The 26,497-nt window shown below is 35.8% G+C and overlaps 1 protein-coding gene across 1 annotated transcript in view; it reads left to right on the top strand.

Moving 5' to 3' along the window:
• Rb1 (RB transcriptional corepressor 1) overlaps positions 1-26,497 on the top strand; it is a 162,304-nt gene that overhangs the window by 55,688 nt on the left and 80,119 nt on the right. Inside the window, exons 7-16 of the mRNA XM_008824409.3 lie at positions 344-486; positions 2,425-2,502; positions 9,843-9,952; positions 11,255-11,332; positions 14,558-14,645; positions 21,185-21,301; positions 22,930-22,986; positions 23,072-23,103; positions 23,185-23,261; positions 24,684-24,880. Coding sequence (XP_008822631.2) covers positions 344-486; positions 2,425-2,502; positions 9,843-9,952; positions 11,255-11,332; positions 14,558-14,645; positions 21,185-21,301; positions 22,930-22,986; positions 23,072-23,103; positions 23,185-23,261; positions 24,684-24,880 — 977 coding nt within the window. The remainder of the gene's footprint in view (positions 1-343; positions 487-2,424; positions 2,503-9,842; positions 9,953-11,254; positions 11,333-14,557; positions 14,646-21,184; positions 21,302-22,929; positions 22,987-23,071; positions 23,104-23,184; positions 23,262-24,683; positions 24,881-26,497) is intronic.

The following is a 26,497-nucleotide window of genomic DNA, read 5'->3' as shown; positions in this document are numbered from 1 at the left end:
TAGTAGAATTTTACCAAGATTATTTCTTTGTCCTAGTTATAATTATAATACTTTATTACTTTATTTTATGATTCATTTGATTTTAAATTTTTTGGGGGGACAGGGTTATCTTGTGCATCTTTGACTGGCCTCGAAGTCACTGTATAGCTGAGGATGATATTGAACTTTTGATCTCCCTCCATCTTCCAAGTGTTGGGGTTACAGCCATGTCTAGTTTATGCAGTGCTGGGAATTAAACCCAGGGTTTCATGCATTCTAGGAAAGTGCTCTACTCCCCAGATCAACTTCATTATTTTCAAGATGGAATGTGCAATTGTTCTTATCTAATTTACCATTTTTACAGAAACAGCTGTAATTCCCATTAATGGTTCACCTCGAACACCCAGGCGAGGTCAGAACAGAAGTGCCCGGATAGCAAAACAACTAGAAAATGATACAAGAATTATTGAAGTTCTCTGTAAAGAACATGAATGTAATATAGATGAGGTAATTTCACTTACATTTTCTTTAAAACTGTTAAAGTAGATGTAGATGTAAAGTTTTTCTAACAATGTGTACTTTTATTTTGAGCATGCTTCTATCATTTTTTTCACTTAGACCATTTCTTTTTTTCCAGGAACAAAATATTTAGAATTAATTTCCATACTTTTCTTTTAAAGAGAACAGCTCCCTCATTCTGGAATCACTAAATGTATATCATCAAGACAGTGATTTTTCAAATGTATTTTTTTATTCCATTGAAGCCACTAATAGCCCTAATGTTTTAAAATACCTTACAAAGAGAACCATACTTTAGTGATAAGTGATCCTAACATTAAATTTCTGTTTAGTTTTCTTTAACTCTTTCTAATACTGTGCCAGATATTAATGTTTATTCTTCTCTTCTTGGAGAGCACACATGCATACAGAGTAATTGCTTATTTTTTCCAAGAGTCTAGGATGTTGGAATTAAAGGGAATTTTAGAAATAATGTACTCTACTTTCTTGTAGTAATGAATAAACACGTTTCCAGAGACTGGCTGGTCATCACTAACAGAACATTTGCTAGTGTTTGGGACATCTAGTACAGGTTCTTGTTCATTGTACAAACTCAAGTTTATTGAAATTTTTTCTACAGTTCATACTCCCAGATGACAGTGTAAAATGTTATGCCTTTGAAATTTTTCTGACAACTCTGGGAAGGAATAAGGATGTTTCCAAAATCTAGTTAAAAGGTATTAGGATGATTACCAAGATACCTGTGATTTACCACTATGATTCTTATTAATTTCATAAACATCCATCTGTATATTAACTTTATATATAAGTATTTGCTTTTCAGTTCTCTAGAATCACAAATTGCCTATGCAAATAATCTGACAAGTGTGGTTGAATTTCTTTCTATCCCAGTAATAATTGGCTAAACATTGTTTAGCCATAAGGTAATGAATAGTAAGAAGTAAATGTTCTTTCTAATTCCTGGTTGATTTCCTGGATTTTGTAACTACTTACAAAATTTTATTTTGAAGAGTAGAATAAATACAATTTTTTTATCTTATAGAATCACTTTTTTTTTTAGAATTTAGAATCTATATAGCTATGACTAAAAAGGATTTAGTATTTTTTAAATCTTAATTTTATTTTATGTATATGAGTGTTTTGTCTGCATGTAACTAAGTGCACTTGTGTGTGTAATGCCTGTGGAGGCCAGAAGAGGGCACCAGATTCCCTAGAACTGGAGTTACAGATGGTTGTTAGCCACTCTGTGGGTGCTGGAAATCAAACTAAGGGCCTCTGGAAGAGCAGCCAGTGCTTTTAACTCCTGAGTCATCTTTCCAGCCCCAGATTAAGTATTATTTTAATTAACTAACACTTAAAATAATTGCAGTAATAAAATATTAACTTGACACTGACATATAGCATTTATGACTAACTATTGGGTGATTATACTAATCCATTGATTTACTACTCAGTATCCCAGGTAAGTTGGAATTAATTAGAAAACAAAACTAGTACTTCCTAGACTTAATTCTCACACACTAGTTTTCATAAAGAAAATTAATAAATGTAGACTCTATTTGGAAAAAAGTGTTAAAGAAAAGCCATTTGCTTAAAATTCTATAATACATTGCAGAACTAGAATAGCCAGCAATAAAACTCCAGGTTTTCTAAATGCAATTTTTTAATGATGGTTTCAATGGCTTTTTTTTTTTTTTTTCCAGAAATCCCATTTCATTAACAGTTTCCCCACGTAACCTCCATTTTAGGGCCTGGAATCTATATTACAAAGTAAATAATTGAATCAGTTATAAATAAGTATCATTAACTTGAATGTACAGTGAATGTGAGTTAAAACTTTCATTTTAGTATTAGCAGTGATGGAGACTAGATTTTGTTTTGCTTTTACTTTTAATGATTATATTATTATAATGTTATATTTTTCAGGTGAAAAATGTTTATTTCAAAAATTTTATACCTTTTATGAATTCTCTTGGAATTGTATCTTCTAATGGACTTCCAGAGGTAATTTGAAAGAAAATTCAATGAAAATGGTTTGAGGCTTTGGGGAAGAGGGTGGGTAATTGTTTAAATTTCTTTAAGATCAATTTACTGAATATCAGTTTTTTTCTCAAAGAAAAGAACTTAAATCAGTTGTCAAACTTTCTTTGTGGTAACAAATTTTTAAAATATATTCAAATTATAAAAAACATCATTTCATCAAAAGGCAGGTAATTAGATAGATTGCTGATTCTGTCACCTGGAGTGGTAGTAGTTCTTGAATTGATTTACTAATTCAGCAGGTATTTGTTGAGTGCTTACTATGTGCCAAGGGTTATGTAGATAATGTGGATGAACTGTCATTGTCCTTAAGGTGCTGGTGGGGACGGCAGGTAAAGAAATGGAATACTGGATGAGCCAGGAATGCTAATGTATACCTGTAATCAAGACAGAGACAGGAGGATCTTGAGTTTGTTTAGGGCCAACCCATAGTATGTAGTAAGACTCTGACTCCAAAAGGAAGAAAAGAAAAAAAAAAAACAGGCATCCTGAAGATGGCAGTTGGCACCCATGATGGAATGCTAGAGTCACTGTGGAATAAATCATATGAAGTGGACTGTGAAGGATAAGCACTAGGTTTAATAGCAAAGAACCGAAACTGTAAAACACAACCAGAGGTGGTCCGTAGTCCTTTCTGGAGGGCTCAGCTCTGATTGGGGAAGTGCTTACTCTAAAGTGTGAGGGAATACAACTGCAGAGGGTCATAACCATGCCTTAAGATAGCCTCAGAAACTCACACTGTGCTTTTAAGTAATGGATCATCTAAGAGAGGTGGAAAGGGGCAGTGCAGGGAAAATCCTCTCATCTTGGCATTGAACTAGAGCAGTGGCAGGTTTAAAACTATTCCTGCTGAGTCAGTGGCTAAGCAGCTTTGAGACCAAAAAGTCCCTCCTTGTACTACTTAATCTAGGAATCCAGGGCAAGTGTCATGGGACAATATGTTGAAAGATAGCCTGTGGAGTTCCTCTGACTAGTGGGGAAAAACTGAATTAGAACCACACAATGTCTGGGAGGTGGAAATCTCTTATAAGCCACAGACTGAGATGGATTGCTAAAATACTGGATCCTGTCGGTCCAGCAACAGCACTTGTGCCAAGGGCTGCACAGAAGCAGGTCTGGCACCCTTGCCCATGGAGGGAACCACACAGATGGGACTGATGTCTGTACCCAGGTGAGGGACTACAGAGGCAGGCCAGGTACCCATACCTAGGTCCAAGAGAGCATATACAGTCTCTGCACCCCTGCCCAGTTCTCTTTCCTTCCCTGTTATGCTTCTGTTATTTAATTTTCTGCTCTGCCTTCTGCCTCCCTGTTCTTTTTTGGCTAGACTTTATCGAGGAACACAAGCTGAACTGGAATGAGGTCTTCCTGCCTCAGCCTCCTGTGCTGGGGTTGTTTTACGTTGCCTCTTGACATGTTTTTATCTTTCTTTTTTCATTCTCCTTCTAGCTGGAGCTCCCTTATCTCCTTCCTTTGTCTCTATTGTTCTCTCCCATGATTTTCTTTTCCATTTTCCCTTTGATGCTCTATATGAGTAACTAGTCTTTCTCTTTTTATTTCCTTCCCATTCCTACCCTTAGTGACTAATATATTACTACACACAATACTGTCCTTCTTATTTATTACCCTAGAATTAGTGGAGTTAAAGAGGTGGCTGTTTTTAATTGGCTGTTACTGTATTTTCATAGTGGGTGTTGTCATCATCTGTGGTCACTTTTGCAGTTAATATTCTACTCTGAGTAGAACTGGAGATTGAGCTTGATGCCCTGAGCATGTAAGTTGAGGGATTAGCTACTGAGCTACTCCCAAGTCCAGTGGGTAGAAACATCACCTAAACTGCACTACAGTCTAGTCCTACTTGAACATTACAAATTCTTCCACTGAAAGACATCAGGTGATTAAAATAAATTCAATCAATGATCTACTCCCAGATGTGTAAATTCCAACATGGAAACTGCTGGTTAGCTTTAGTTGTCAACTTGACACACCTGGGTAAAGGGAGTCTCAATTAGTGAGTTACCCCCATTGGACTGGCCTGTGGCCATGTCTGTGGGGCATCTTCTTGATTATTGAGTGATGTGGGAGGGCCCAACCCACTGTGGGTGGTGCCACCCTGGGCAGATGGGCCTATGTTGTATAAGAAAGCAGGTTGAGCAGGGGCCAGGGGAGCAAGCCAGTAAGCAGCAGTCCTCCACATCCTGTGCTCCAGGTTACTGCCCTGAGTTCCTACATTGGGCTCCCTCAGTGATGAACTGAGACCTGGGAGATGTAAGCCAAATAAAACCTTTCCTCCCAAAGCTGATTTTGGTCAGAGTGTTTTGTCATGGCAATCAAAAAGAAACTAGAACAGAAACACAAGAAACATGAAAAGTAAAGGTGAGATGATTCCTTTGAAAATTACTAAACAACAATAATGAATTCTGATAAAAGTGAATTAAATGAAATCCTAGACAAAGAATTAAAAAATGGTTATATGAATGTTCAACAAAATCAAAGCGAACACTACAAGCAAATAGCTGGATAAAACAAAGTTAATACAAGATAGGTAAATGAAGCTGTGAAAAGAACCAAATTGATAATGTGAAAATGGAAACCTTAGTAAAGCAAATAAAAATTCACCAGAAAGCCTTGAAGACAAGGTAGATGAATTAGAACATTTATACAGAAAGATAAATAAGGTACAAGCAGAACATACAAGCTCTATGGAACACCATTAAAAGACCAACTCTATTAATCACAGACAGAGAAGAGCTAAAGACATAGAAAATATAGTCAGTAAAGTCATAGCAGACAATATCTTGTTAAAGGAAAGAGATGGCCATCCAGATTTTAGAAGCATTTAGAATGCCAAATCACGAAGACTATCAGAGAACCTCCCCATATCATTTATAGTTAAACACTAAGTACAGAGAAGGAAGAAATACTATTGAAAGCTGAAAGAGAAAGGCACTACATTTCCTAAAAGAAAATCAATCAGTGTATCAGGAGACTTTGCAAAAGAAACTCTAAAGCCAGGAGGACATAGTATAAGAATTTCAAGCTCTGAAAGACAGCAAGTGCCAACCTAGGTGACTATATTGAGCGTATTCATAATTGAAGGGAAAAAAATCATGATAAACATTACAGAAGTCTATGACCATTAAACCAACAGTACAGAAGATACTTCAAGGAATCCTATACACTAGAGAAATATAGACTCATCCATGAGGCTACAGGAAAAAAGAAACCTCATTAGAACAGTAAATAAGCAAATAGGATTAGGAGAGACCAAACATTACAAAAGCAACAAAAGTACAGGAGTACATACCTTTTAGCAATAACTGAATGTTAACAGTCTCAAATCCCCAATCAAAAGACACAGGCTAACATACTGGGTTTATAAAACAAGACCCACATATTTGTTGCTTATGAGAAATAACATCTAACTGGCAAAGACAAGCAGAGCCTTAGGGTGAAAGGCTGAAAAAAGATATTCTGAGCAAATGGAACTAGAAAGCGATAAAGGTATGGTGATACTAATATCTGATAAAATATTCTGCAAGCCAAAAGTAAAAGAGATAAAGATGGTCACTTTGTGCTGATTAAGGGAACAATCCATCCAAACAGCACTACAGTTCTAAGCAGATGTACACACTAAACATTGGTAAACCAAAATTTCATAAGGTTTGGAAAGACACATATTAAACCCTACACAAAAACAGTGGGTAACATTAGTACTTGCTTCTCACTAATAAAGAGTCCATCTGGAGCAAAAATCAGAAAAATGGTATTAGAGATGAAGACTTAACAGATACCTACAGAATATTTTGCCCAAGCACCACAGAATATACCATCTTAGCAACATATTAGAAAATTGAACACATTTTAGGACACAAAAGTAGCTTTTAACAAATATAAGAAAACTGTAATAATTTCTTATATTCTGTCTGATCACAGTGGAGTAAAACTAGGAATTGAGAGCAAGCTAAACTATAGAACGTACACAAAGTTATGGAGCTTTAGCAACAGCAATAAATGAATCATCAAAGAAAATGTAAAATACCTAGAATGAAATGAAAGTGGAAACATAGTATACCAGAACTTGTGGGGTACAATAAAGCAGTTCTGTGAGGTAATTGTGTAGCTATAAAATGCCTACATAAAAAAAAAATCATACAAAACTCATATAAGTTAATGACGTACCTCAAGTTTTTAGAACATCAAGAACAGGCCAAACTGACAGTGAAATCAGCAGACAGACAGAAAGAAAGATCAGGACAGAGATGATGGAAGTGAGCAGGACCAGGCAAAGAATCAGTAAAACAGAATTGGGTCTTTGAAGAGATAAACAAGTTCCAGATTGGCAAACTTTTAGTCAAACTAACCGAAAGAAAGGGGAAGGACCCAATTCAATAAAATTAAAGGTGAAAAGAGAAACATTGCAACAGACTAGAAGATCATTAGAACCACTTTGAAAACCAACATTCCAATAAGTTGAAAAATCTAGAAGAAATGGTTAATTCTAGACACAAAATTAAACTGGAGTCTATAAAGAAATAGATCTGTAATAAACAATGAGATTGAAGAAGTAATAACTCAACTGGAAAAACTTGGGCCCAGATAGATTGCTCCTGAGTTCACCAGTGCGCCTCAGACTATTCCATAAGTTAGAAAAGGAAGGAATGTCATCAGGATACCAAAACCAAGTGAGGACACACACAAAATTATAGGATAGAGCTTTCTCCCTGATGAACATGGATATAGAAATCCTCAATAAAATACCTGTAAACCAAATTATACATGTAAAAGATCATTCACATGACCAGTAGGCTTCAAGGGATACAACAAGGATGGTTCAGTGTATGCAATTCAATAAATGTATCACAAAAATAGACTCAAGGATAGAAATCACAGAGTCATCTCATTAAATGCAGAAAGGCCTTTCATGACGTCCAACATTCTTTTATGATAAATGCCCTGAAGAATTCGGGAAGAGAAGAAACCTCTCTTATAAAGGCTGTATGACAGAACGGTAGCCAACATACTAAATGGGGAGAAACTCAAAGCATTTCCACCTACATTAGGAATGAAACAAGGATGTTCACTTCCTTTACTTTTTTTCAGTGTCATACTTTAAAAGTCTTAACTAGAACAAGAGACGAGAAAAATGAAATATTAAAATAAGAAAAGAATCAAGGGGCAGGAGAGATTACTCAGGTATTGGTTGCTTTTTAAGAGGACCCAGGTTCAGTTTCCAACATCCACATGGTGGCTAACATTCTGTACCTCCAGTTCCAGGGGGTCCAGCACCCTCTTCTGGCCTCTGTGGGTATTGCATGCATGTGGTACATTTTCTTATATGCAGAACAAATAAAATGAAAATAAATGAATAAAAAGAACTAGAAGGTAGAGACACGTGATCCCTTAAGCATGCAAAGTAACCAGATTAGCCATATCAGCAAGTTATGCTATGTGTTCAGTTGAGAGACCCTGACCCATTTAAATGAGGTGGAGTGTATTCAAGGAAGACTTTTTGTTTTGTTTTCTTTTGTTTTGTTTTTGTAAAGACAGGGTCTCACTGTGTAGCCCTGACTTGCCTGAAAGTTGCTGATCTCAACTCACAGAGATCTGGCTGCCTCTGCCTCCCATGTGCTGAGATTACAGCTGAGGAAGATGTCAGACGTGGGTCTCTGGGTACACACACACATACCACATGTGCCCACACATCTGTGAACATGAATACACACCACACATTTGAAAAAGGAAAGAGGTCACAGTAGCTCTGTTTGCAGACAGTATAATCCTTTACATAAGAGACCTTAAAGATTTCACTAAACAGTTCTTAGAACTGATAAACACTTTTAGCAAAATAACAATATAAAATGAACATGCAGCAATCAATAGTTTTTCTGTATAATAATGAATACACTGAGAAAGAAATCAGGGACACAGTCTCATCCACAATAACTTAAAAAATAAATAAAATATCTAAGAATAATCCTAACTCAGGATGTAAAAGTATTTTTCAGTGAACATTTTAAAACAGAATTTGAAAAAGAAACTAAAAAATGTAAATATTTCTCATGTTTGTAGATTGGCAGGATTAATGTAGTGAAAATGATCGTATTAACAAAAACAATACAGATTTAATGCAACCCCCATGAAATTTCCCATGATGTTTGTCACAAATCTAAAAAAAAAAAAATCTTCAAAAGACCCCCAGTTAGCCAAAGTAGTCCTAAACAGAAAGATTCATGCTGCAGGAATCACATTAACATCTCAAATTATCTTACAGAGGCCAGGTCAGGTCCAGTGGTGCATGCTTTAAATCCTGTCACTCTGGAGGCTGAGGCAGATGGACCTCTGGGAGAGCAAAGGGCAGCCTGGTTGGTCTATATTGTGAGTTCCAGGCCAGCTGGGACTACAAGAAAACCCTCTCTCAAAAACCACAAAGAAAGAAAGAGAGGTGGGGAGGGGCAGGGAAGAGAAAAATTAAATTATCTACAGAGCCATGGTAACTAAAACAGCATAATACTGGCACATGGAAAAAAGATACATAGGTTAAATAGAATAGGTTACTCAATATGAAACCCATGCAGCTTCAGCTATCTGACCTTTTTTTTTTTTGATAAAAATGACAAAAATATGTATTGGAGAAAATAGCTTCAGCAATGTGTAGAGAAATGAAATTAGTTTCAAGGCTCTCATCCTATATAAAAATCAATTCAAAATGTATCTTAATGTATCATCAGAAACTGAAACTGCTACAGAAAAACATAGGTAAACAAACCACTTTAGGATATAGACATGATTTTCTGAAGAAAAAAAAAAGACTCCAGTAGCTCAGGAACTGATGAATGGGATTGCATGAAATTAAAAGACAGAGCCTAAAACATAAGTAAATTTTATATTTAGATCCTGTTCTCAAGATACTTCATTTTTTTATATGCCAGTATTCCCAAAATTTCAAAATCCAAAATACTCTTGGTTTCAAACATGTTGAGTAAGAGGTACTCAACCTGTGATGCCTATTTTTGTTGTCAGCATTGTTTTGTGGCATTAATAATCCTTGTCTACCTATACAAAATTCTAATAAGTGAGATATTTATATAAAATAGCCTAAAAGTTGAAGTTAAAATGTATATGTAGAAAACTATAGTTCACTTTTAGACAGTTAGGCCTTACTTATGTTGAATGTAAACTCAGTTATGTTTTCAAATTAAATATATGTTTTACAAAAGTTCTTTAGTGGGATCTGCTTGTGTTCCCTAAGAGATCTAACAAAGAATAACTGCCAGTTTCTTTTTTTTTTTTTTTTTTTTGAGGTTGAAAGTCTCTCTAAACGATATGAAGAACTTTATCTTAAAAATAAAGACCTAGATGCAAGACTTTTTTTGGATCATGATAAAACTCTTCAGACTGACCCTGTAGACAGGTATTACACATGATACATTTTTTATGTATTTATATGCTTTTGATATAGATTGATATTAGTAAGGTAAATCGCATAGATTTGATTAATTTAGTGACCTTTAAGCATCATTTATAGTAAATTGCTTTCAAATGCCTTTATATAGTGAAAAGGTAGTATTCTAAGCATATAATTTAGTAACAAATAGAGATGTAATGTGAATTGTGTTCTATAACAATTGTTTTTTTTCAGCCAGTTGAATAAAAACATTTAATGTGTACCAAGGGAAAATTGATTGAACTAATTAGTTTACTCAGGTGGTGTCTCTTTATTTCATTATTTTGATCTACTATTGCCTTCTTGACATTTAAAAAATACTGCAATAAAAATTATCTTAAATTATCAGGGAGAATCCTAAAATAGGAATAGCTGAGAGTAATTTCAAAAAATTTTTAATTAGTTATGCATAAGACTAATTTTACTCTTTAGTATGAAATATTTTAATATAAAATAAAAACGTATAATTTAGAGATTAAGCACATTAAACTGTTTTTAAAATGTTTTTATTTATTTTTATTTATGGGTATAAGTATTTTGCCTGCATATATGCAAGTGTATCCATATCTGCAAAGCCTATGGAATCCAGAAGAAGGCATCAGACCTGGAATTACGGAAGTTTGTTAGCTACCATACGGGTGCTGGAAACCAAACCCAAGTCCTCTGTAAGAGCAGGCAGTGCTCTTAACTGCTGTTCTGACTTTCCAGCATAGCACACCACATTAAAATGTCTTGAATTTTATTTAAATAGAAATAAAATGTTTAGAAAGTATAGTACACTGAAAAACTTGAACTGTGATGTTTTAAGATTCTAAACAGCTTGGCTGTTAATGCCACCAGCAAGAAAACATCTTTCACTTTCCAGAAAATAGTGTATTGATGGTTGGTACTCCACTTTGTTATAAAACTAGTAGAAAAAGATCCATGCTTAAGAATGATCATGAAAGCCAGGCATGGTGGTACATACTTTTGATCCCAGCACTCTGGAGTCCAGCCTGATCTACACAGTGTCCCGTTCCAGGCCAGCTGGGGCGACCTTGGTCTTGTAAAGACCAAAAAAGAAAAGAAAAGAAGAATGATGATGGGGGGGCGCAGAGAACAAAACCTTCATTTAAGCAAAGTTGGGTCATCCATTCCTATGACTTCTCTTACTGACAACATTTTGTGAGATGCTCTGAAGTAGCAGGAGGTAAAATATTGCTTTTTTTTTTTTAACCCACAAACACAAATTGTAAAATTTCAGTATGAATTACTTTACTTGTCATTTAGTTTTGAAACAGAGAGAACACCACGAAAAAATAACCCTGATGAAGAGGCAAATATGGTTCCTCCACACACGCCAGTTAGGTATGCATTTTCTTAGTTTTAATTTTTGTTATAATTATTTAGTACTTTATAGTGCTTCAGGTTTGTTCGACATGTAACCAATCTATAGCAAATGTTCTTTCTGTTTAGACAATTTTGAATTGCTTAGATTCCAATTATTAGACCTAGTTAGTTCGTGTATATGTAAGGAACATAACCTAAAATGCACGTTTCAGCTCAGTAAAGCAGAAAGAAAGATGTTTGACATGCACGTAACCTTGAAGGGTTAGAACTGTTTTTGTCCTTTCTTCACTCACTTCCCTCCCACATTTGAATCTGTTATCAGAGCTTATTGGGTTCTCCAGAGTATTTCTCCAGTCCATATGCTTTCCTCCATTTCTCTCACCATCTGCATGCAAGTCTTTTGAATTTCCTGATGTTTCTCTCACCACTGTACCTTAATCCTACCAACAAATCTATTCTCCACAGAAATGTAAATCAAATTATGTGTGTTGACACTGCTGTTAAAAGCCCCTGATTGCTTCTGGTTGCATTTGGAATACAAAACAAGTTCCTTAGCAATCTCCACAAGACCTCAAATGATCTGGCTCCGTTGCCTCTCCAGCTTCCTTTTGTTTCTGGTTACTGTGTTGCTCACATACTGGTCTTCTTTCAGTTCTTGGACTGTCCAAGCTCTTTTATATTGAAAACCTTCATACTTGGTGTTCTCACTTAAAGCTCTTTTCATGGCTTGCCAGCTACCACTCTTCTTTATGTTCCGCAATAATACTGCTTTTAAAAAGATGTATTTCTCTTTGAGGTATGTTTATTCTTTCTCAGAGCATCCTGTTCTTTATACCACATTTTATAATTATAAATACATTTGTGGATTTACATGATTTTCACTAATACCAACAATAGCCTTTAAATTCCATTCCATATGGACCATGACTTTTTTGTTCACAATTTTAATAAAGACTTATGATGATGCTTGGTACATAGTAAACAAACAAGCAGTAATATATTTTAAATTACTGTATTGATATATAAACAGACACATTTTCACATCAACATAATAGTAGACTTATGGACAAAGCTAATGAAATAGCATAGATTGTATGAAATGATGCCCGAGATGAAGGAGTGGGAAGCATCTGCAAAGGCATTGAAATGTGACATAGCTCTTTGTCTAGAAACTATTAACTGCTCTGTATTAATTGTAAGATGAGAGGATGAAAGAGCAGGAGCAGAGAGCAGGTACTAGACACAAAAGACCTTGTATGCAGTACATACTTTTCCTGGTATATGATGTAGCCTGTGTTTTAAATGGGTATTAAGCACAATTAAGAATAACGACAGACTTGAATTCTCAGATAGAGAAGTTTGTTTGTTTTCTCCTTGTGGAGAAAGGATCAGATACAAAGCTTTATACACACCAGGCAAGCACTCTACCCCAGGCCAGACTTTGTTTTTACAAATTTACATGCCAGTGGTTTGTGAGGGGATGGACTGAGCAATGAACAGGTTATAAAAAGACCTATCGATCTGTTCTAGAGCTTGGACCAAGATGCAAATTAGAATAACCCGAGGAATTTTTTTCATGCTACATGCCTCTACCTTTTACTCACAATGTATAAACATTTCTGGACTGACCTATCAGAGTAGTTCAGCTGAGCCATGCTGAGGATCTGAAACAAATGAGTAGTGGTGGGAATGAAGGAGCAGAAACAGACTTGATAAACATGAATTCTCACTTAGAATGTTGATCTTAGAGCATTTAGGGAGATGATATCTAATAAGCCACAGGATATAAGTCTCTTAAAGATTGGGCAATCATCAGGGGAAATTAAAACTATAACATTAGATGCAACTGCATGAAATGAGGATCTATAAAGGCAAGAATGGGTGGCAAGGGTTGAGCCCTGAAGAACCGTAGCATTTAAGGAATGGATAGAAGTTAGATTGTAGAGAATGAACAGGGGTGACTTGTGAGCCTAGAGCATGAAACCAGGAGTCTGAGGGCAGGTGCCAGAATTAGGAGAGAGCAAGTGTTTGAGTCAGTTGCTTCTAGGAAGTCAGTTGTCAGAATAAATTTGAAAGGTCTTTTGGTTTTAGCAGTTGGGTCATTTGTGGTGTTAGTCATTGTGACTTATGTGTAGAAGAAGCTGTAAAGACCACATGGCAATATGTTTGAAAGGTGAAATAGAGAGAGGCCTGGCTGAGAACAAGATGTGTTTTGCATTATATTTAAGGACTCTTCCAGACATAAACAGTTGTGGTTCTTTTTATCCTTAATGTTTCAAATGTACTATTACAAAACTGGAACAGTACTTTTTACTATGTGCCATATACACAACTGTGTGCATATGTGCAAAGTATAGATGCAAGAGGTCTTGAGAGATTGGTCTAATTTTATACTTTAATAAAGAAATTCCTTTGAGTCTTTGCCTGTATTTCTAAATACCTTACTGTCTTTATTTGGAGGTTGAAAATATGTAACCTTTAAAGCCAGGCATGGTGGCTCTTTCTTGTAATCTCTGTACTTGGGAGGCTGAGCTAGGATTGCTGCAAGTTTCAGGATAGCCTGTGGTATATAATGAGACCTTGTCTTGTGGGGGGATGTTAATATTTAATTGTTATGTTTTCTTGAAAGAATACCATTTTGATGACCATTATTTGTCCATGTGATATGAAAATATACCATATTTTTCACTGGATGTAATAGCATATGCCTTTAATCCTACTGCTCAAGAGGTAGAGGCAGGCAGATCTCTATAAGTTTGAGGCCAGGCTGGTCTACATAGAGAGTTCTAGGCCAATCAGGGCTGCATAGTGAGACTCTGTCTTTAAAAAGAAAAACAGATTCATATATTTATTTTATAAAGTCATTAGTATGACCAAATAATACTATATTATTTTTTTCCTAGAGGAGAAAACGGTTTATTTCATCTTACAGATCACAGTTCACCACTTAGGAAAGTCAGGGTAGAAATTCAAGGCAGGAATCTGAAGGCTAGAACCATGGAGTAACACTATTTACTGATTCCCTCTCCCTGGCTCATTTCCAGCTAGCTTTCTTTTAATTTATTTTTATGTAGATTTTTATTGACTTTTTGTGCATTTCATATAATAGATCTTAATCAAATTTAGACCCCCCTCCTCTATTTGTACCCCCCAGACCCACCCCTTCCACCTGATTTCATGCCTGTATTTCTTTTCGTTTTTTGCTTTGTTGCCTGATGTTTCTTCCTGTGTTTTTTTCTCTAGGACTGTTATGAATACTATCCAACAGCTAATGATGATTTTAAATTCCGCGAGTGATCAACCATCAGAAAATTTGATTTCCTACTTCAATGTAAGCATATATAAAATATTATTTTTTTGTGATATCTTGAAGAAAATTTGAAATTAGAAGCTAAAATACTAAGTATATTTTAAAACACTTATCTTCCATCCAACACATAGGTATTTGCTACCTTATTTTTTGCTTTTTTAGCCTCCCAGATTTGATGTTATGATTTTATTTAAATACTATCATTTTGTAACTTAGACCTCACAACTTAGAACTCACCTTTGAGATTTTTTTCTTTTTTTCATTTCTCTTTCTTTCTGTTTTATTTTTGTGTGGTGTGTGCTTGTATCTGCATGTATGTGTGTAGGTATGCACACCCATGTGTGTGGAGGCCAGATGGCAACACCTGGTATCTTCCTCTATTGCTTTTCACTTCATTTTTACAACAGGCTCTTTCACTGAACTTGGAGCTCACCAGTTGTCTAGAAACTGGCTGGTGAGTGAGTCCCCAGTATCAGAGCCTTCCAATTCTGGGTTTACAGGTGCATGGTGCCACATCTGGCCTTTTTTGTGGTTGCTAGGGATCCAGACTTAGGTTCTCATGCTTGCAGAGCAAGCACTTTACCCACTGAGCCATCTCCCCAGTTCATCTTTCTTCTCGCTCTCGCTCTTGCTCTCTCATTACTGTTTAGTATGTGTACTTCTTTTTGCTAGTCTTTTAAGTTAGCATACAGAGTAATGGGTTTCATTATGGCACAGTCACACATATGTACCACTATATACTGTTTTAATTTATCATGCCCTCAGCTCTTCTCTCTTACGCTTCTTGTTCTCTTCTTTGTGGTCCTCTTCTTCCCCCCCAAATAGTCCTCCCTTTCATTTTTGTGTTACATGTATTCCATTGCCTTCTCTCCCCTGTTCCCCTCTTCCCTTTCCTTTAAGATTTCTTCTTCCCCCTTATGGTCTCTGTTCTACTTTTGTTTTCTTCTTCCCCCTTATGGTCTCTGCTCTACTTTTGTTAGCTAAACACACACACACACACACACACACACACACACACACACACACACAATTTACATCTAGGTTCTGCATATGAAAGAAAATGTGCTATTTGACTTTCTGAGTCTGGCTTATTTTGATTTGATATGATGTCCAGTTATATCCATTTTCTGGTAAATATTTCTTTTTTCTCTATAGCTGAATGAAATTCCATTGTGCATATGATAAACATATAGGTTGGCTTCATTTCCTAGTAATTACAAACAGTACAACAGTTAACATGGGTGTACAGGTATCTCTGTGATCTGTTGACTTACAGCCCTTTGGACATATACCCAGGAATGAGATAGTTCTAGTTTTAGTTTTTGGTGTGTGAGGTTTGACACAGGGTCTCACATATTTTTAGTTTTAAAAAAATATATTTTATTTGGGTCTGAGAGGTGGCTCAGCGGTTAAGAGCACTGGCTGCCCTTGCAGAGGATCAGCACCCACATTAAGCCTAACAGCCATCTGTACTCCAGTTCCAGGGAAATCCAACATCTTCTAACCTCTGTGGGCACTGTACAACACAGGTGCACCTATCTACATGCAGGCAATACACTCATACACACAAAAGAATAATACAAATAAAATATTTTAAAATATATTTATTTATCATTTTAATTTTTTGTGTATGAGTGTATTGCTGCTGAGCCATCTCTCCAGCCTCATATTTTTTAGTTTTTTGAGAAACTGCCATATTGGTTTTTCTAGTGGCTGCACTAACTTATGTTCCCACTAACAGTATATGCGAACTCTTCTTTCCTCATATCCTTACACATTTGTTGTTGTTTTCTCTTTGTGATAGTCATTTTGACTGAAGTGAGCTGGAATCTCAAAGCAGTTTTAATGTGCATTTCCTTGATGGCTAAGGGTGTTGGACACTTTAAAAAATATTTATTGGCTATTTTTATTTCTTCTTTAAAAATATTTTATTTATTTTTACGTTGTATGAAGGTATTGTTTGCATGTACATAGGTGCACCCATGATGTGCAGTGCCCTTAGAGGTCAGAGGAGGGCACTGGAGTTATGGACGGTTGTTAACCATCATGTGGGTGCTAGGAACCAAACCCAGATCCTCTGCCACAACAGTCAGTGCTCTTAACCTCTGAGCCATCTCTCCAGCCCCTATTTCTTCTTTTGAGAACTATCTGTTTAGTTTTTGGCCCATATATTGATTAGATTATTTGGTTTTGGGTGTTTAATTTTTGGAATTCCAGGTATTAATCCCATGCTTAGTGTATGGTTAACAATGAATTTTTTTCCCCAGTCTGGCAGGCTATGCCTTTACCCTGATAATTGTTCCCTATCCTGTGCAGATGTTTTTTAGTTTCATGTAATCCCATTTGTGAATTCTTGGTATTATTTCTTGTGTTATTAGAAACTTTTTCAGAGAGAGAAAAAAATGTTGTGTTGAAGCAGCTTTTTCTTGGATCCTCAAAACTTGGAGACTGCCTGGTATATTCAGAACCATAGTAGATGATCAGTTGAACTTGTGTATGCTTGCATTTCATTTGGTTTATCCTAGTGTTGTTTGTATTAGACAGGTGTCCTTTGTCAAAGCTGTCTTCACTTAAGAAGCTTTCCTTTTGTGCATACTGTGGGCATCTGGGGGTGGCCACTTAGTTTTGCAGTGTATGTGCTGGGTAGGTTGTCTCAGCCTCTCAAAATTCCTCTGATTATACCCCCTGGGATGTCTACTATTCTAGCTGGGGTTTCTCAAGTGTTTTAAAAGTACAGGAGGTAACCATGGCATTGAGATCTCTACAGGGGGAGACCCTATCTTTATATTAATCATCCTGCTGCCAGCAGACTGTTGGAGCTTCAGAGTTCTGGTGTTCTACTGGAGTTAGTGGCAGACAGGTGGTCCCTGTGGTTATTCCACCCACTGACCTCAGGCTCAGAACTTTGAATCTCCCAGACCATTCACATAGTCCGTGAAATATGTTCCTAGCCACCAATGACTGGGAGCTCTGAGTCTGACTCTTCTTCACTTTCTCACACAGAGGCTGCTTCTAGTCCATCTTACATGAAAGTCCATTTTCTTTCTTCCTTAAATATATTCTTTTTTCTTCATTTTTAATATTTTTATTGCGTTTCTGTGCATTTCATATAATACATGTTAATCAAATTTAGAACCCCCACCCCCTACCCCACAGAGCCCCTCCTGGCCAGATTTGAGGTATTCTGTCATATATGTTAAGTCTTATCCAGTCAAGCATTTCTATCTAGGTATCCCTCGGTGGAGGTTCATCCACTGGAGTCAATTTAGATATATTCTTTAGCCAATTTCTTTAACAAGGTTAAATTATAGTTACAAGTACATGGTTTGATGGTGGTTTTCTTTTTTATTTTGTTGGGGGGATATTCTCTCTCTCTCGCTCTCTCTCTCTCTCTCTCTCTGTGTGTCTAAGTAAGTAAGTAAAATGCTTTTACCCTTTGTGCTAAAAGGTTTAGGTAGATCTTTAATTTTAGGTTGACATTTCCTCTCAGAAATTTGAGATATTTACTATTTTCAAGATTCTGTTGCTGCTACAAAGCCTCTTGTCAATCTATTTATTTTAGCTAATATATCTTTCTCTCTGACTGCTTTTAAGATCTCTTCTTTGAATATGATGCCAGATAGGACTTAACAGTATCATAGCCCTTGCAATTAGTAGACTTTTAAAGTTTGATATTTGAAATTTTCTGTTGTCCCGTGCTCAGAAAAGGGAGAGAAGAGAATGAAAGCTAGCGTCTGCATTGCTGACTTGCTCCTTCACACCTCCTTGAAGGTCCAAGACCCACGGACACATTGATCTGTGGATATTATATCGGGAACTCTGTATAGATTGGCTTATTATTGTAATCATGTGCTTTTTATAGCTGTAAGCATTCCATTTACTAGTATAACCTGCCTGTTTTTGTCATATTTTGTTGTCATCTTTGTTGTATTATGCCTAGAAATTTACAAAGCAATTTCTGTCATTGTAGTCACAATTATATTGCTCAAAGCAGATTTTGTTTGCCCAACTTCTATAAAGTTGTAATTCTGTAGGTCAAGAATATGCTGAACATCTACCCAATTGCCTAGAACTTTTAGCAAAGATAATGTAGAAGTTAAAGAAAGATAATCTCTTCTCAAGTATCATTTTGAATACTTGTCCCAGTCTTTGGAGTATGAAGGAACTTTTTTTTATTTATATTACTTTGCTTAGGTTAGGAAGTTCTGTCTCAGAGTCATTTTCTGACTCTCAGTTTAAAGCTTGACTTTTAATGAAGCTTAAAGCTGACCTGACCAGTTTGTGTAGATGATGGGTCATCTCAGAATGAGCATTACTTGAAGGTCATTGCATTTTTCTTTCACTTTACTCCTTTTTTTTTTTTTTTTTGGTTATGCCTTTTTTCTTTTTCTTATTTTCTTCGTTCTCTTTTCCCTCCTTCCCTCTCTTTGTCCCTCCCACTTTCCATCTCACTGCTCTAAACTCACTATTTAGCTAGGCTGACCTTGAACCTCCTAAATGGGGAGATTTAGGCATTCTCCACCATACTTAAATTTTTTACTTCTTTATTAGTTCAGGTCTCCCCATTAAAAAATTTAATACAGGGCCTGGAGAGATGGCACTGCAGTTAAAAGCACTGACTGCTCTTGCAGAAGACCTGGGTTTGATTCCCAGCACCTCCATGGTGGCAGACAACCATCTGTAACTCCAGTTCCAGGGGATCTGACACCTTCTTATGTCCTCCTTGGGCATTGCACAACACAGGTGCACTAACACACATGCAGGCAATACATTTGTACACTTAAAAAAATAAAATATTTTAAAAAATTAATTCCATCTTCCCTATGTGTAAGATCTTACATTGTAATGGACATTTTGGCAACAATGACTTCATTTAAGGAAGTGGTTCTTTAATGTTTCTAAGATTTTCATGTTACTTTGTTTTGAAGCACAGAATTATTGAGTTTTTTTTTCTTCTTTTTTTCTTTCTTTTTTTTTTCTTTTTTGAGACAGGGCCTCACTCTGTAGCTTACTTGGCCTAGAACTCTGTATGTTGACCAGACTGGTCTTGAATTCACAGAGATCTTTCCACCTCTGCCTCCTGAGTGCCACCATGTCTATCCTTAGGTATGAAATTTTTAATAACACTGTACAAAGAAAATTATAATCAGTCTTAATTTTAGAAAGTTTATTTTCTAGTGTATGATATTTTGAGTGTGTGTGCGAGCATAAAGACTATAAAAATAAAATCAGTCTTTGATTATAAGAGATAAGAATCATGTTTGGGGTATATTTTAATATAACATAATGTAAGTTATAGATTATAATACATCCTACGACATACTTTATCATATCTTCTGATGTGCTTTAGTTAGTGAAGTTGATAAATATATCCCCATCTCAAATGATAATGTATTAGACTTCTTTTTTAACTTATTTCCCCTTCTTGTGTTCCTGAATATATAGGTAAATGATTTAGCTAATTCTTTGCTCTCTTAAAGCACAGATTTTCTGGGTGTGGTGATGCATACCTTTAATCTTAGCACTCTGGAGGCAGAGGCAGGTGAATCTCACAGATTGAGGCCAGTCTGGTCAACGGGGAATTCCAGGCTAGGTGGGGAAACAGGGAGACTCTATATCAAACAAACAAACAAACAACAAAAAGCATAGATTTAATTAGGAAATGAAACCAACCCCAAATCTTATTTTTACTCCTTTATTTGCTTTTGGTGAGAGGTATAGCATACATACTAAAACTAACTTTTTATTATTTTTATTATCTTATTTTTATGTTTATTAGTTTATTATTTTTATATTTATTATTTTATTAATTAATTAATTTGTATGAATGTTTTGTCTACATGTATGTTAAGCGTACCTGTGTCCTGCATGGAAGCCAGAGAAGGGCATTGGATCCCCTGGAACTGGAGATAGGGAAGGTTGTTAGCTGCCATGTAGGTGTTAGAAATTGAACCTGGGTCCTTTTCAAGAGGAGTCAGTGCTTTTAACTGCTTAGTTGTCTCTCCAGCCCCCTAAAGTACCTCTTAATTGAGGGTACTTTATGAGACTGTATGATGGATGGAAGAGCTTTCTTCCATAGCTTAGCAGCAGAAAATTTAGGTATCAGGGTATTTACATTGTTTTGAGTAATTATTGAAAATAGTTTCTGGGGCTGGAGAGATGGCTCAGTGTTTAAGAACACTGGTTGTTCTTGCAGAAGACCCGGATTCGAATCCCAGCACCCACATGGCAGCTAACAACTGTTGGTAACTCCAGTTCCAGGGAATCCGAAAGCCTCTTTTGTCCTCTGCGGGCATTGCACAACATGGGTGCACTTACCTACATGCAGGCAATACACTCATACACATAAAATAAAAATAACAAAAACATATTTTTTTAAAAAAGAAAATAATTTCTAACATGCAGTAAAATTCTATATTGACTGCTCATGTTCTCTAATGTTGCTTAATTTGTTATAATTGAAGTGTTCCCTTGTTTTCATGAACATACTTGTAGTATGCAAGAGAAAATGCCAATTGTGATTAAATAGTATCCTCAATATTTGTTTATATTTCTTAAAGAACTGCACAGTGAATCCAAAAGAAAATATCATGAAAAGAGTGAAGGATGTTGGACACATCTTTAAAGAGAAGTTTGCGAAAGCTGTGGGACAGGGATGTGTCGAAATTGGATCACAGGTAGTTTGATTGCACTTTACTAGTGTCAAAATATAGAAATATTTTTGAAGGTAGCATCTATCTAGCCTGTGTATAAATACTGTAGTAGTATTCATCTAATAGAATAAAATTATGGCAGGTGGAATATCCCAGCTGCTGGTGTTTGCTGCTACTTACTAGAAACTTTAGGTGTAATCTCTTCTTCACCCTGTAACAAAACAAAAATGAATATGCTAATTATATAAATTTAAAAAATACATTATTGCTGGGCGTGGTGGTGATGCTTTAATTCCAGCACTCGGGAGGCAGAGGCAGGCAGATCTCTGTGAGTTCAAGGCCAGCCTGGTCTACATAGTGAGTTCCAGGACAGCTGGGGCTACAGGGAGACCCTGCCTCAAAAGACCAAAAAAAAAAGAATCTCTGAATATATGAATGAGATTGTACCATACTAACATTTGTCAGTGTTATTATTGAGTAATATTATTTCATAACATAAACCAATATATTGGATAAGACTATGGGCTTGAGTTTGTATATGGCTGTACTGTTTATCAGCTGTGTGGTCTTGAACATACTAAATTCTCTGAGACTCAGGTTCTATATATGACCCGTTTCGTTATGTGACATTAGGGTAATATGCGAAAATAAGTTTAAATATTGTAATCAATCAAACACGTCTATTTCAGTAGGATGAGGTTATATTTTGATGCCACCTATGTTTAAACAATTACATTTAAAATTCTTCTAGTATACATAACACATTCTTAAAGATATATTTATTTGCCTGGTGTGGTGGCTCATGCCTTTAGTCCAAGCACCTGGGAGACAGAGGCAGGTGTATCTCTGAAATCAAGGCCAGCCTGATGTCCATAGGAAGTTCCAGACTAGCTGGGGCTACAGGTAAACCTTGTCTGAAAAAGATACACACAAAAAATTTATTTATGTGTATGTATGTGTGCCTGTGTATTTATGTGCACCACATGTGTGCAGATGCCTGCAGAGGCCAGAGGGTGTTGGATCTCCTGAACCTGGAGTTACAGGCAGTTGTGAACCACCTGATGTGAGTGCTGGGACCCAAACCCAGGTCGTATGCAAGTTCTGCACACGCTCTTAACCACTGAGCCGAGCACTGATAGTCTTAATTTGGAATAAAGGAATACTGCTTATTTATGTATATGTATATGTAATTCAGAGATCTGTTTTTGTTAATGGGTGGGAACTAATATGGTTAAAACATTTGCTGATGAGATCAGTTTTATCTGATGGCAGGGGTGCTATACTAGTTTTTCAGACAGAAACTATTCTCTTCGTCCTAGATAGGCATTTTGAAAAAAAGGTTCTGCATCCCCAGAAGGATTATACTAGATAGGCAGAGTGCTCAAAATAGCATTGGGCATGTAAGCTTTCCTTAGAATAAGTGATGTAGGCTGAAGTGGTGTAAGGAAAATCATACTAGACCTGTCATTCTTACTGATTTATTGGGAATGCTAACCATCAGTTTATAGTTAAGCCTTGTACTTTACCAAATTAGGTTTTGTGATCTCTTGCAAACCATGCTCCTAAGAAGAGTGCTTCAAGAAAGATTTTTAACAAAAATAGTAAGTTTTTGATAGTCTAAAATAATGAGATTTTTTTCCCTTTTTTTATAGCGATATAAACTTGGAGTACGATTATACTACCGAGTGATGGAATCCATGCTTAAATCAGTAAGTTAAAGAAAATAAAAAGAAAAAAAGTTCAATGCTGACACAAACAAGGTTTCAATTAAACTTTAAAAAATATCTGTTTTAGGAAGAAGAACGATTATCCATTCAAAATTTTAGGTACGTATTTTTTAGTTTTAATAAAGTAATTTTTATCAAAGCAAATATTTAAAACTCATTCATTCTTTTTTTCCTCTTTAGCAAACTCCTGAATGACAACGTCTTTCATATGTCTTTATTGGCATGTGCTCTTGAAGTTGTAATGGCCACATATAGCAGTAAGTTAAATTTTAATAAACAAACATTTTGGTTTAATTCAAAGTAAATAAAACCTTAAGTTGTTATTTGTGATTTTTTTTTTCTGAGTAAATGTATGGTAAGGGGAAGACATTTTGTAGATCATTGTGTATTGAGAAATATAATTGGCTGTCATAGCTATGTAAATGGCTTAATATCTGAATCATTTCAGGTCATCTGGGGGATAAAATTTATTAGGTTTCTTCCTGAATCCAGGAAAGGTAGCTGGTAGAACCCCTCCAAAGACCTGTGGGCTTGTAAAGTGCTTAGGAGTATTGAAGATGAACTGGTACTCTTATGAAGCACTATTATATCTCTGTGCTCATAAGACCAAGAAAAGGAATCTCCCAGAAACTGGGTGCTTTCTCATTTGGTTATTGCTTTTATTACAACTATGAAAATTGAATGTTTACTGAAAAAAAAAACAGCAAAGGCCAATGACTTTTTAAAATTATAATTTTAAATATATAATTTTTTAAATAATGCTGCAAATATTAAAAAGTTTTACTTGCAGAAATAAAAGATGAACATTTATCTGAGGATAAAACTATACAGTAAAAGAAGTTAAATTAGTAATCACATACTGAAAACTAAATTCTCATAAATAACCCCAAACTGCACTTTTTTTTTTTGGTCTTTTTGAGACAGAGTCTCTCTCTGTAGCCCTAGCTGTCCTGGAACTCACTATATAGACCAGGGTGGCCTTGAATTCACAGAGATCGGCCTGCCTCTGCCTCTCAAGTGCTGGCCACCATGCCCGGCCAAACTGCACATTTTTAAGTGATACCATTTTTTAACAAAATTAGCAAAATCTGTTTTTCTTTTTGCAGTACTGAAGAGTGAACTCAGGGCCTTACATGTAACACCACATCCCAGCTCTCTTTTGTACTTATTATTTTTAAGATACGGTCTCAGTAAATTGCCCAGGTTGTCCTTGAGCTTGCTCTGTAGCCCAGGCAGGTCTTGAACTTGTAATTCTCTCACCTTGCCTTAGTATCTGGCATTTTAGGACTGCAGCAACAGGTCTGGCTAAATTAGCAAAATCTTAAAAGCATCGTTGGCCTTCCCAAACAAGCTTTAATGATAGTTAAAATAGATACAAGAATGAGTTTCTCCTGTTATCAAACCTTCTTTGGATATTAGTGCAGGATATTTAAACCTGTGCAGATTTGATGGAAACTCTGAGTCCTGTCTCTAAGATAAACGTGTACTCATACACTTAAAATTTAAAAGTCTATTTCTTGAAAGCCTGTGGAACTTAGAATAAAAAAGTTTGCTCTAAAAATTGTTCAGCCCCCCCCCCCTTTTTTTTTTAAAGTTTTACTTTTAGGGTCTTCTGAATGAAAATCTCCAGTACAGGTCTTAACATTTCCTATGAACACTTTTTTTCCTCTTATTTGTAGGAAGTACATCTCAGAATCTTGATTCTGGAACAGATTTGTCCTTCCCATGGATTCTGAATATACTTAATTTAAAAGCCTTTGATTTTTACAAAGTGATCGAAAGTTTTATCAAAGCAGAAGCCAACTTGACAAGAGAAATGATAAAACACTTAGAACGATGTGAACATCGAATCATGGAATCCTTTGCATGGCTTTCAGTAAGTAACTAGCTAAAATAATTAAAGGTATTGATATGTACATGGCCAATACATTCTCTGTTAATGGGAAGTTATTTCTTAACCTCTACCATAAGAGCAAACATGCAGTTTAATGAATAGTGCTATTTCAGTGTCTAGCATGAGAATCAAGTGTAATAAACAATGAACTTCTTGTGTATATTTGAAATGTGTGTGAGTATTTGTATGTGTGCATATTCATGTGTGTGAATGTGGGCACGGGTATTGGTTCCTGCCTTTCATGCTGTTTGCTTTTCTGCTGTGTACACCAGGCTAGCTAGCTGTCGAGCTTCTGGGAATTCTGCTTTCTCCACCTTCCATCTCTGTAGAAATACTGGGATTACACGTGGGCTACCACATGTGGCTTTGTTCTGTGGAATTGAATTAGGATCCTCACACTTGCACAGCAAGCACTTTTACCCACGGAGCCATCTCCCCACCCAGGATAGACTTCTATTTGTTTAGAAACAACTTTTCACAAAACATGGCACTTTAAAGTAGAAATCTTTAAAGTATTTAGAAATGTTATTATTGATAATGTTAATGTTCACTCTTTAAGTTCAGCAAAATTAAAAATTGGAGATCATGCTAGTTACATGATTTCAAAGTAAATTTCCCTATTTGATTTAGTAGAATTCACTTTGTTCCATTAGTAAAGATAATACAAAATCTAAATTACTGTTTAATGTTAGGTATTTTTTTATAGTATTATAGGAGTGGAAACTATTCTGTAGTTACTCTATTTATAGCATAAAAGCTATTGAAAAGGCTTTTGTTTTAGGGCTGGAGAGTTGGCTCAGCAGTTAAAAGCACTGACTGCTCTTGCAGAGGACCTGGGTTTGATTTCTAGCATTCACATGGTGGCTAACAACTGTCCTAACTCCAGTTCTAGGGGATCCAACACCCTCTTCTGTTCTCTATGGGCAGTGCATGACATGGGTGCACTTACACACATGTAAGCAATACACTCAAACACATAAAAATAATTAAAAAGGCTTTTGTTTTATTAAAGGCAGCATTTTCTATGTGGTAGTTATAATTTAAAGTTCTGTTGCACTTTTAAAATCTACTTTATTAGGTAATACTTGTTGATTCATCAGATACATAGAGTTTGGAATAATAATTATAACTATGCTGCATGGTAAGCATACTAAATTTGAGCCCCAGTATGACATCAAAAGATTGTTAAGTTTTGGGTCATTTCAGGTTTTGGATTTTCAGATCAGGGATGCTTGGCCAGTAAAGTTCATGCAAGTATTTCAAAATTTGAAAAAAAAAACACAACAATTTTGAAATGCTTTTGGTTCTACACATTTCAGATAAAATAACCTGTATGTGTCTTTAGTTTATGCCAATTTATGGGAAAAGAAATAGAAAATGAAACTTTATAGTTCCATTAGAATCTTAATCTTCACCTAAAACCTTAATTTTAACTTTATGATGATTTTAAAATATATAGGCAGTTAGGGTAAAAAGACTTCAAAGAAATGTAGCCAGTTCCTTGGGCCTGTTAGCAACATACGCTGTTCTAAAGGCCAAAAATGTCAAAAGTATTTGGGAGCTTGTATCTAATCCTTAAAAGATTTTAGGGTTACCTTT

The sequence above is a fragment of the Nannospalax galili genome, unplaced genomic scaffold (genome assembly GCF_000622305.1).
Source record: "Nannospalax galili isolate Female #2095 unplaced genomic scaffold, S.galili_v1.0 scaffold388, whole genome shotgun sequence".
Classification (NCBI taxonomy): Eukaryota; Metazoa; Chordata; class Mammalia; order Rodentia; family Spalacidae; genus Nannospalax; species Nannospalax galili.
The sequence above is the reverse complement of the archived record's forward strand: the minus strand, read 5'-3'. Positions and strand labels throughout refer to the sequence as shown.